Source organism: Pipra filicauda, unplaced genomic scaffold (assembly GCF_003945595.2).
Source record: "Pipra filicauda isolate LSUMZ 115617 unplaced genomic scaffold, ASM394559v2 scaffold594_size413577_pilon, whole genome shotgun sequence".
Lineage (NCBI taxonomy): Eukaryota > Metazoa > Chordata > Aves > Passeriformes > Pipridae > Pipra > Pipra filicauda.
This window is the reverse complement of record NW_024104747.1, coordinates 376997-389285: the sequence shown is the minus strand read 5'-3', so window position 1 is coordinate 389285 and position 12289 is coordinate 376997. Positions and strand designations below refer to the sequence as shown.

The 12289-nt window shown below is 47.9% G+C and overlaps 1 protein-coding gene across 1 annotated transcript; it reads right to left on the bottom strand.

Annotated features, from left to right (window-relative positions):
- Positions 1-7496: 7496 nt before the first annotated feature.
- PSCA (prostate stem cell antigen) lies at positions 7497-11636 on the bottom strand. Its single transcript, XM_027715248.2, has 3 exons — positions 11467-11636; positions 9021-9128; positions 7497-7945 (listed from the first exon to the last, which is right to left on the bottom strand). Exons 1-3 carry the CDS (start codon positions 11516-11518, stop codon positions 7734-7736), a joined length of 372 nt encoding a protein of 123 aa, XP_027571049.1. The 5' UTR covers positions 11519-11636; the 3' UTR covers positions 7497-7733.
- Positions 11637-12289: the final 653 nt, after the last annotated feature.

Below are 12289 nucleotides of genomic sequence, written 5' to 3'. Positions count from 1 at the left end.
GATGGAAACAAGGCTCATATTCCTTACTTCCCATGGACACTGGAAGACACCACATCACCAGATCTCCGTGGCAAAGGCCAATGGTTCCTCTCTCCATCCTCCTGGGAGAAGGAGGAGGAGAAGCAGGGAAGAGCTGCTGCACTCGAGCACCTGATAACAGAACGTTTGCTGCAAAAAACGTCAAAGACAATAAATTAATTGGATGGGATTAGTGAGGGCAGGCAAACAGCTGTCTTTGGTAGTCCATGGGTGTGAGAACTGCTGTTAAATGCTCTGTCATTTCACCACGAGCCAACTGGAGCCAGGCCAAAAGCAGTGACTGCACAGGTCTCTTGACAAAGAATTCCCATTCCCTGCCTCTACGACCTGCAAGAGAAAGAGTGGAGGGGGTTGTTTTCTTAATAGTTTTCCTTTAAATATTCCCACTTTATTAAATAATCAAATTCTGAGGGCAAGTCTTTATTTTTCTGAAGCTCCTTTCACAGGTAGAGGAACAGAACAGCTCAGGTGTGTTCAAATTATCACGTCTCAACAGCCTTTTGGAAACTTTGGCCACACCTTCCTCTCCTTTTAATTATGACAGTTGAAGAGATGTCAAGTAGACTCTGCCTGAGCATCAGTGTTTTAAGCAGGATGAACACCCTACTTTTCACTGCAGAAATATTGGATGTTACAGACAGAAATTACATTATTTTTTCTTGAATTTGTCTGACAAATATGTTATTTTTGCTCTATGGCAGAAAATAAGTTTAAAGGATGCTGCTGAATGTAAATCCAAAGCAGAAGACAAAACTAGTTTGGCACCTGAGTGTGGCACCACCCAGGTGTGTCCTTGCAAATAATTCTGTGTGTGTGGTGACCCCTGATGAGAAAACCAGTCCATCCCTCCACTTTCCCTCACCTGCCCTGGATGAAGTCCTCATTCCACAAATTGCCTCGAGGCCAGGCTGAATCTTGAATGAAAATGAGAAGAGAGGAAGGAGCAAAATGGTTTCTTTTCCTCACTCAGCCCCATCCCTGTCAGCTGTGCTGCAGTGGAGATGGGGAAACCACCCCGGGCACGGAGGGCCACCAGAAGAGCTGGGAAAGGGTCCAGGGCTGGGTCTTTAAGTCTCTTTAAGTGATTCCTGTGTGGAAACACTGGCAGAGGTGAACTCATACCCATGGAACTGTTTCAGTATTCCAGGCACAGAGGTCATTCCAGTGTTGGTGGTGAACACGTCCTGTGTGTGCAAATCCTGGCACAGGCACATTGCAAGAGCTTTTTTAATGATCTGGTGACTTCATCAGATGATGTCCCCCCATAAAATGGGCTTGGGGGTGAGAAATCAGAGAAGTCACATGGGGAGGAGCTGGGGGCTGAGATGGAATCTGTGCCTCAAGAGCAGCAGCAGAGCAGCCAAGGGTGCAGCTCCTGGTTTCCAAGTCCTGTGGTTGAGCTTAAAAAAGACCTCAAGAGAGCTCAAGGTAAGGTCAGGAACGAGTTTTCAAGGGATCTTGACACAGATCTGTCAAGTGACAATGGGAGTGGGATTAGTCAAGACATCAGGGGATGAACTTGGCTCCATCAGCCTCCTCCCCGGGTGAGTGGCAGCTCCAATTAATTAAGGGATGTTCTGCAGAGGGCAGGTATTTTAATTGTTTCTGGTGGCTTAGCAGCCAGCAGAGCAGAGCAAACAACGATCTCTCTTTCTGCTCCGTTTGGCCCCCAAAAATATCCTCGTTGCACAACAATGTGTGCACAAAGGAGAGCAGGAATGTGGCTGTGCAGGGTGGGTTGGGAGCAGATAATCCTTCCCGGGCTCTGTTGTGCCAGGTGACTCTCTGCGAGCTTATTTTTAGCCTCCTTCTCTCCCCTGGCCCCATTAAAGTCTCTATCTGAGCATCTCTCAATGGACTGGGCCCGATAACATCTGGACAAGGCAGAGGAATGGAAACACTGTGTGACTTGCCCCAGGCCACAGAGGAAATGTGGAGCACAGCGAGGAATTGCTGCTCCTTAAATGTTGGCTCACGTGGCCTCTCCACCCCACAGACTCTTTTAGAGCCAGTTTTTAATCAGCTGCTGCAAATTGGGTGGATTTCAGAGGAACCTGGTGATGTTTTTCAGGTACTGGATGTAACTTCTAGTGTGCTGTAGGAAATACTGTGAGGCCTCTCCTTCATTATCTCCACAGAGATAATGAACACTAATTAATGATAACAGTGAAATCTTAGAATCCTGGAATGGTTTTGGTTGGAAGGGACTTTCAAGACCGTCTCATTCCAACCCCCTGCCATGGGCAGAGACACTTTCCCCTATCCCAGGTTGCTCCAAGCCCTGTCCAACCTGGCCTTGGACACTTCCAGGGATGGGGCAGCCACAGCTTCTCCAGAAATTCCATTCCAGCTCCTCACCACCCTCACAGGGAAGGATTTATTCCCAATAACTAATCAAAATCTCTCCTTTTGTATGTTTAGAAATTGTATATCCACATTCAGTCCATAATGAAACATCAGCCTCTGGAAAAGTGCAGCTGTTGCCCTTGGGAAAAGAAGAAGAAACATTTTATTGTCCAGCTGTTTATTATTTTAATAAATGCACTGTGGTTTGATCCTGGAGGAATAGAAGTCTCTTGCATACATAATAAACTGGGTTGTTTCAAGACCCTGTCCTCAATTTTAGGCCCTTTAGAAGTGTGGAGAAGACAGAAAAACTTATGAAGCTGCTCAAGAAAGGAATTGCTTGGGCGAAAAAACACCCAGACTTCTTCGTCAGAGAAATGTTGTGCTTGTGTGTCATGCAAAAAACAGTTCTTAGGACTGGTTTTTCAGCCTCCAGAAAGTAAATTGTCCTTCAGCCAGGGCTTGCACTGCTGTGTGGTGCCAGAGGTCTGACAGAGGGTGCAGGTCAGAGCAGGAGCCACCGAGTCCTGCTGATGTTTGTCAGGGGTTTACAAGGCAGGAGGGGACACTGTGCAGTCACAGCCCTTGGGAAAACATCCCAACCTCTTCCTGGTCCTGCCCTGACCGAGCCCAGGTTCTGATCCATGGCTGAGTCATTGATCCACCCCAGTTCAGCACCTCCTAACCCTTCTCAGTTGTTTTGGAGGCTGTTCTGTCGCTGACCTGGATGGAGGGTGAGGGTTTGTGTTCCTTCCAGAGCTGTGCCAGGGGGTTCCACCAGTCAGGGGGGTTTCCTGCCCTGTTCTTGGCCGTATCTGTCCCAGTCAGGGCCTCTCCCAGTTGCACCTTCTCTGAGCTGTTTAACCACAAAATATGAGGACCTGGAAGGGACTCACAATCATAGAAGCACAGAATGGTTTGGGTTGGAAGGGACCTTAAAGATCACCCAGTCCCCACCCCCTGACATGGGCAGGGGCACCTTTACTATCCCAGGCTGCTCCAGGCCCCATCCAAGCTGTCCTTGGACACTTCCAAGGATGGGGCAGCCACAGCTTCTCTGGGCAACCTGTGCCAGGGCCTCTCACTCACAGGGAACAATTTCTTCCCAATATCCAATTTAAACCTGTCCTCTGTCAGTGGGAAGCCATTCCCCCTTGTCCTGTCACTCCAGACCCTTGTCCAAAGTCCCTCTTCAGCTTTCTTGGGGCCCCTTAAGGTACTGAAAGGCCACAATAAGGTCTCCCCGGAGCCTTCTCTTCTCCAGGCTGACCAGCTCCAACCCTCACAGCCTTTTCTCATAGGAGAGATATTCCATCCCATCCTACTTGTCTCCAGCACATGAAAACATCCACAGAGACGGTGAATCTCCAGGTAATCCCAAAGGAGAATCACTCAGTGGTCAATCCTGGGCTCCTTCCAGAGCATGTTCAGAGAAGAAATTGGGAGGAGGAATCATCCCTTCAGCCTCTAAGGGTGTAGACATCAGGTGTCAACATCAAGTGTCAACCACCAGCCTCTTGGCTCCTGCAAAAAGCTCCCAAATTCTGCACTCAAGCAAAGGGTGTCATTGTCACGTGGGACCAACGTGCTAAACCAGAGCTGAGCAGGCCCCATTCCTGCTCATCTATCTTATATTTAGGGATGAATCCCCAAAATTCCCATCCCTGGAAGTGTCCAAGGCCAGGTTGGGTGGGGCTCTGAGCAACCTGGAAGGGGAAGGTGTCCCTGGGGTTGGAACTGGATGACCTTTAAGGTCCTTTCCAATCCAAACCGTTTTATGATTCCATGGATGTGTTTGACCTCTCCAGAAGTTGGGAGAAGCTCATCCAACATCTCTGGGGACTCCAGTGGCTCTGGTTCTGGCTAACATGCTTTGGCATTTAATTCCCAGTCTCCAGAAAGGACCATTGTGGCCAAATTTCTTGTTGGGAAAGGGCCACTGGATGTGGACAGACCTGCCTGGGAATTGTTTCAATAGTGTGTCAGGGACATTCTTACAGTGCAAGGAGGTGATTCCCTGGAATGGGAATTTCATGGAGCTGGTCATCCATGCAGAGAAGAGCCTGGCTGGGAGGTGTGCAGCTGGATGAGCCCCTTTTCAATGCTCTGACTCAGCTCTTTGGAAAAGCTGGAATAAATCTCCCAGCTCATCCCGTATCCTCCCACCACCAATAACCAGATGCGACTCCTATAAACAAGGTGGTTCATCCTGGATTTTCCTTTGGGGGAAACCCCTTCCCTGCTTCCTACAATTAGCAGCTTGTTAATGCCTTGCATCCCAAGGATTTACCTCTTTCACAACAGCAGGCAGTGTCATTATCTTCTGCCATCCCACTGCCTTCATCCCAAATGGGATGCTGGCCCTCATCCCATGGTTTTGGGTCCCCCAGGTGACTCATCTCCACCAGGGAGATGTTTCTTTTTATTGAAAGATGGCTCTGCACATCCTTTGAAGTTCCAACAGTTCTTAAGGTGTGAGAAAGGAAAATGGGCCTCTTGGCCCATCTCCCTCCCCTCTTAATCTCCTCCCAGTGCTGCCCTGACTTCCCAGCTCCTTGACTTCATGGGTCTTGTTGCTTCCACCCAGGTCCATCTCCACACTCTTCCTTGCCTTCTTTTGTGGAATTTTATAAGAAAGCCCTTTTGACGCACTGGCCTTGACCAGAATGTTTTCTACCTTGTTTCTCAAATCTTTTCACATTTGTTTCACTCGAAAAACCTACTTGAGAGTTTCTTTCAGGTCTCTTTGTACTTTCCCTGCTGCTTTTGTCAAAGGACCTCCCCGTGAAAGGTGGGAAAATAGAGGTTTATATCCATAAAATAAACCACCTGGAGAAGGCAAACCATAATTTAGACTTTATAACTATGTAGAAAATCTGTAAGAGTATATGAGAATTTGCCTTGCTCTCAGACACCTCATTGGTACCAGGATCCAAGAGGGCTTGAAGTGGTTTTCCACATATTTGAAACTGGAGTGTTGGCACATTCCTTGCACCAGGAAAAGTGGGCAAAACATGGTGTTTGTATCAGTGCCAGAGGTTGTTCTAAGCCACTTCATCAGATGTGAACTGAATCTACGTGTGACAGGTAGAGACAGACAAACAAGAGGTCCCACGAATGGGGAAATATCACGGAATTTCAGAATTACAGGATGATTTGGGTTGAAAGGGAACTTAAAATCATCTTGTTCCAACTCCCTGCTGTGGGCAGGGACACCTTTCACTATCCCAGGTTGCTCCAAGCCCCATCCAGCCTGGCCTTGGACACTTCCAGGGATGGGGCAGCCACAGTTTCTCTGGGCAACCTGTGCCAAGGCCTCACCACTTTCCCAGGGAAGAATTCCATCCTAATATCCAATCTAAATCCACCCTCTTTCAGCTAAAGCCATTATCAAGGGTGAATGTGAAACATACCTATTATAGGGAAGGGAATAAAGGCTGTGTGGGTATCTCATGACCTCAACAAATCTTCTGGAAACACCAGTCTCACCTTCCTGTTCAACACTCCTAATTCTGTCCTGAGGGCACCTCAGGAAGAGAGGAAACAGCTACCTGCTTTTCCCTACATTCCCCACTCTTGTTTTCCTCTGTGTTTTCCCCAAACTTGCCTCCTCCTCATCCCTCACTGACTGTGTCTCATCCGGGGTGGAACTGGGGGTGTCCCACCAGGTGGGTGCTCCATCAAGGAGGGGGAAAATGGATCAAGGAGGAACCTGCCCATGGGGAACAAGGTCTTTCAGGGGATGCCACTAGGGCCAGGACGGAGACTGGCAATCCCAGAATTGATTTGCTTGACCAGGATACCGTGGATACCAGGATACCAGGACATCTTTCCACTTCACTCCAGTGGTCGTTGCCCACCATGGTGCTCCAGGCACCTGAATGTGCAGTCCTGCCCACCATCCCAAGCATGCTACAGCTTTGGGAAGGAGTGGGAATGGCTGTGGGAACATGTAGCAGGGAAGGTGAGCTCTGCTGTTGCCTCACATGGTGCAGGGTCCCAGGGTCTGTAGGTCACCAGCAAGTCCCCCTTCAGGTGTGATGGCTCTTCACAGGTTTGCTTGGAGGATGTGCCCTCCAGAGTTTGTCGTAAGCCAGAGCCCCTCGAGCTTTGGAGGCACAGATACCACCTCTATTGTGCTGTGCCATGGAACCTCTTGGAACCTACAGAATCCCAGAATCACTGAGGTTGGAAAAGAGGTCCAAGACCATGGAGTCCACCCTGTGCCCAATCCCCACCTTGTCCCCCAGCCCAGAGCACTGAGTGCCACATCCAGTCCTTCCCTGGACACCTTCAGGGATGGGGACTCCAAACTTCCCTGGGCAGCCCCTTCCAATGCCTGACCACCCTTTCCATGAAGAAATTCCTCCTGATGTCCAACCTGAACCTCCCCTGGTGCAACTTGACATTTCCTCTCCTCCTGTCCCTTGTTCCTCGGGAGCAGAGCTCAACCCCCACCTGGCTACAAACTCCTGTCAGGGAGTTGTAGAGACCAAAAAGGTCCATCCTGAGTCTCCTTTTCTCCAGGTTGATCCTCCCCAGCTCCCTCAGCTGGACTTACTCTCTAGACCTTCCCCAGCCCCGTTCCCTTCCCTGTACATGCTCCAGCCCCTCAATGTCTTTCTTGTCACGAGGGGCCCAAAACTGGATGCTGGACTTGATGTGTGGCTTCACCAGTGAAGTTACTGGGGATGCCTTTGATCCCCTCACCCAGATCATCAATAAACTCATTATTGAACAGGACTGGCCCCAAGAGTGATCCCTTGGGGACACCACCAGTGACCAACCACCAGCTGGATGTGGCACCATTCCCTCCCCACCACTCTCTGGGCCTCCAGCCAGCCAGTCCTTAACCCAGCCAAGAGTTCACCCTGTCTAAGCCATTTCCAGGAGAATGCCATGGAAACAGCAACAAAGGCTTTCCTGAAACCCAGGCAGATGCATCCACAGCCTTTCCCTCATCCTCTAGGTGGGATTCCTGGTCACACAAGGAGATCAGCTCACATAACCCAGTGAGGACCGAGGTTGAACCAGACACACAGCACCCCCCCCGCAGTGGCTGCTGGGGCAGAAACAGGGGGCTGAGTGATTAACAGGTCACACTCTGATGCTTGATTTGGACATAAGTTTATTTTAGGTGTTTTGCAGGCAGCGTGAACATGTATTTTCTGATCTGGTAGCGCTACAGCTTTGCAGTAAAGGTGAAGAAGAAGCTGTCATCTGGCAAAGAGAGCCATCAGCTCCAAGCGTGCTGGGTGCCCAACACACCTCATCGCTCCTGGTTACAATTCCTGTTGTTAGATGGGTGCTCTGACACTTTTTGTGGTCATGGGAGGCCTCTTGGCTCCTCACAACTTGTTGTTGAGGAAGATCCAGATCACACCAGCCGCTACCCCTCCTGCCATGCCATAGCTGGACCTCACGGAGCCCGCGGCATTGGTGTTGCAGAGGTCGCTGCTGCAGCAGGAGACGTTCCTGTTGCCCACGTTGAAGTCCTGGTAGGAGACTTCACAGGACGACTCACAACCCTTGTTGATGATGCTGAAGAGCCCTACAACCCCTGGGAGGAAAGCAGGACCATCACTACAAGGACTCAGTGCAAGCCAAGCCTCTCAGAACTGAATAATAATTCTTATCTGAGCTCATTTCTCGAGAAAAAAGTCAGAGAATCACAGCATGGTTTGGATTGGAAGGGACCTGAAAGGTCATCTCATTCCAACCCCCTGCCATGGGCAGGGACACCTTCCACTATCCCAAACCCTGTCCAACTTGGCCTTGAACACTTTCAGGGGTGGGGCAGCCACAGCTTCCCTGGGAATTCTATTCCAGCACTTAACCACCCTCCCAGGTTGGAATTTCTTCCCAATGTCCCATCCAACCTTGCCCTCTGTCAGTGTTAATCCCTATCCCACACATCCCACACATATCCATTTCAGATGGCAGAGTTGTTTTTTGATTTGTTCCTGAGAGGCACAGCCCAATTTTTTGGCCAATTTCTGCTGTTTTCCAGCAGATTTTGATCCCTGTGATATCTCCTGATCTTGTGCAATCTATTCCAGGCACTGAGTTTTTACCATAGGCTATAAATGGGGCCAAGTGTGTTATGCAGCATGTTGGCTCTCCTGCCTGGGAATATCATGGATTTGCACATTTCCAACCAGGATAATTCCTAGTGGAGGTGTTACATCTACTGAGAGAGAGGAGTTTGAACATCTCATTGATGTCCCTGGGTCTAAGAGCAGCTGAGCTGTCAGTACAGACCTGAAGAGGGCAAACCAGATCGAGAACAGGAGAATAAAATCATAAAGACACATGGATGGCTCCATTCAGAGCTGGATGGAGGACAACGAGGTTTCACCAGACTCAGCCCCTCACATTTTAATTCGTGTTTGCAAGTATTTCAAAGCCATAAACTTGATTATTGCCCTCGTAAGCAAATGATTTTGGGTGTTAGGAAAGAGAATTAAACCTGATTTTGTAACAGGTGAGAGACATTTGCACTCTGAGCTTTGATCCTTGATCACCCCTGATGTATCTGGACTAGATGAGGCTGGACTGGACACCTGAGGTTGGGAACAAGTTTGGCTGCAAAATTCCAGCTAGGACATTTTCCTCCCCCCCCCCCTTTTCCTTACGGATCACATCTGTCTTGCATGTGTTCTTGTCAGCAGCGCATGTCACCTCGGTCAGACACTTGGAGTTGCTGAGCTGGTTCTTGCAGCTGTAACACTGCAGAGATAAACCTGCAAGAGACCAAGAGGGGTCAGAAGTTACATAACGGAATCATAAAATCGTAGAATTACAGGAAAAGTTTGGATTGGAAGGGACCTTCAAGGTCATCCAGTCCCAACCGTGCTGTGGGCAGGGACACCTTCCACTAGACCAGCTTGCTCAGAGCCTCATCCTTGAATATCTCAAGGGATGGGGGATCTGGACATCTCTGGGCAACCTGATCCAGTGTTTTACCACCCTCATGGTAAAAAATGTCTTTATTACAGGAGACCTAAATCTTTAAGTTTTAAACAATTACTCCTTGTCCTACTGCATCAGACCCTCCTAAAAACTTTGTCTCCAGCTCTCCTGGAGCCCCTTTAGAGCCTGGAAGGGGCTCTCAGGTCTCCCTGGAGCCTTCTCTTCTCCGGAGGAACACCCCCAGCTCTCCCAGCCTGGCTCCAGAGTAGAGGAGCTCCAGCCCTTGGAGCGTCTCCGTGGCCTCCTCTGGACTTGCTCCAACAGGTCCTGTGAGGACACCAGAGCAGGACACAGAACTGGAGGTGAGGAAATTATTCTACACCACTCATGACTCATCTGAGGCTTTCCAGGGAACCCACTGAGTACTTGTACTGGGAAACAGGACCATTCCTATGGATCCTCAAAGGATGATGGCACTTTTAGGGAAAAATATGGCTTTTTCCATTTTTTTTTGGCAGGGAATAAAGCACCTGCTTGAGGTGAGAGTCACGTTTTGCAGGTGCTGAAGATATTTCAGATTTCAAATTGAAAGATCCCTTTCAACCCGTTTCTCAGTTTGACCGATTTGTGACGCATATTTTCCAGCACCTCCCCTTAGAAACCAAAGTGCAAACTCAGCCTTCTCCTCCCTCCAAATCCCATTTTCCCACCCCCTCACGGACACATCCATGGGGGATGAAAATCCATGTAAACACCCGCTGTGCTGTTGTGCATGCCAAGCAAAGGCAGGAGAAGCTCTGAGGAAAAATAGTCCCCAGAGGAGTCAAATCAATTTTTATGGAGTGAAATCTTAATTTTTATTCATTTCTTAATTTTTATTAATTTTTAAAATTCTGTCAATTTTATGAAATTTTATTATTTTTCATTGATTTTTATTAATTTTATTAATTTTGTTCTTATTGTCTCCTCGTGCCCCAGGGTAGCACTGGAGTCTTGCAAGTGTGATAGTTTATATATATATGGACTTTTTAAATATATATACATATATATGGACTTTTTAAATATATATACATATATATGGACTTTTAAAATATATATACATATATGTGGACTTTACATATATATATATGGACCTTTTTATATATATATTTATGGACTTTATAGAGATATATGGACTTTATATGTATGGACTTTATAGAGACGTATGGACTTTATATAGATATATGGACTTTAGCCCTATGAGTACCAAGCTTGTATTGTGAATCCCCCAAATCATTACCCTAATGCCTAAAACTCTAATTTAGGAAGAGGATTTCCAGTATTTACAGAAAAGCCTCGATTAGAAATCAGGGTTTTTCAGAGCAGGAACAAGAAGTGGTTTGAGGCACTTGGTCCCCCTCTGTCCAAGCTCTTCTGGTGTAGAAATAAGGAGTCAAACCCCAATTTATGGGAGTGCTGCACTTTGCTCTCACATTGACGCAACTTTTAATGCATGGAAAGTCAAATTTCGAGCACTCTGATGGAAGCTGGAAGAAGGGAAGTTCTGCAAGACCCTTCTCAGCTTATTCCTTCAGCATCCTCTGCTGACTGAGGAACATTTCTGCTCAAACCTGCTTCTCCTCTTCTCTGATAATAAGAAAACTCTGCTTTAAACCCTTTTTTTTTTCCCTGACAGTGTCCAAATCCCACCCATCCAGTCTGTTAAATAACACCCCAGGACATTCTCCTTTTTCCTGTCCTCCTAAAATCCTGACCAGCAGCATCAGGGGCTGCTTTTGAAATGAAGAGGCAGAAATGAAGTTGGAAGGAAACTCACCTTTGCAGAGATGCTGCAATTTAGAAAGCCTGAGAAGCGCAAAAATAATCCTCCCATCCCCTCTTAACCCCTCCCTTCCTTTCATAATACTATAATTTGGTTTAAATAACTTGGATTTCAATGAATTCAGGTTTATAGAGGATTTATCCCTCCTGGAAAAATCCCTCCTGGATAAATCCCTCCTGGATGGCACCATCACCGAGGTGGGACTGTGCATTTTTTCCCCTTCAAAAAGCAACTTTCCTCGGGATGACGAGGTGCCAGCATTCCCTCCCTCTGTTCCAAACCCCACCGCAAGCTTTTCCTGCTGGCTTGGAGCTCCTCTGGCAGGGGATGCAGGGCAGGTGCCTTACCTGAGTCCACGCACAGGAGGGCTCCCAGCAGGAGCACGAGGAAAACCTTCATCTTGGAATGACCTCGGTGGGGCTGGGCAGGGGCTGGGCCCTCGTGGGGCAGCTTAAATACCTTGGCAGGCACAGGTTGGGCATGCCCAGAAGGGCATCTTTTGTGGGCACAGGAGCTCTCAGCTCGCTGGACCAAGGGAGGGGCGGCTTTGCGGGACTGAGATTTGTGTCAAGGTGCCTCTCCTACCTCCTCCCTGCCCCTCTCCCGGCTCCCAGCGGTTCCTCTCCGCCCTTCCACCCCCTCCTCCCCTCCTCCCCTCGGGCAAAGTGGTCACACAAGTGGAAAAAAGCCCCAAATTCTTGGGAACAAGGACGGCCTTCTGAGTTTCTCCCGAGCCAGTGAGGCTGCAGTGGCAGCCCGTGAACAAGGCTCTCCACCCCCACGGCCACCCTGAGTGGAGCTATTGTGTTTAAATCAAGGACAAAACGTTCTTTTAATAAACAACTCCAGCTATTTATCTCCGTGTGTGAGTGATACTCATGTGATAACAAGGTATGTGCTGGCGAGGTATGTGGAGAAATGGAAGTTCATTGGCTTTTTCCAGGTTGTTCCAGGACCTTTTCAAGGTTCCTATGTATTGTCCATATTCTGGTAAAAAGCATTGGACGGTTCTTAATTTTTATTAGTTTTTAAAATTTTATGAATTGTTATTAATTTTAATATTTCCCCTAATTGTCTTAATTTTTAATTTTTTATTAATTTTATTCATTTTGTTACTTTAAATTTATTAATTTTTCTTAATATTATTAATTTTGGTGATTTTTAATTTTT

Excerpts from the sequence above, each read along its gene's own strand:
- PSCA (XM_027715248.2), bottom strand. The coding sequence starts at position 11,518 with ATGAAGGTTTTCCTCGTGCTCCTGCTGGGAGCCCTCCTGTGCGTGGAC. Across the intron at positions 9,129-11,466 it reads CCTCCTGTGCGTGGACTCAG|GTTTATCTCTGCAGTGTTAC; the intron begins GTAAGGCACCTG and ends GGTCTCTTGCAG. Across the intron at positions 7,946-9,020 it reads ATGCAAGACAGATGTGATCC|GGGTTGTAGGGCTCTTCAGC; the intron begins GTAAGGAAAAGG and ends CTTTCCTCCCAG.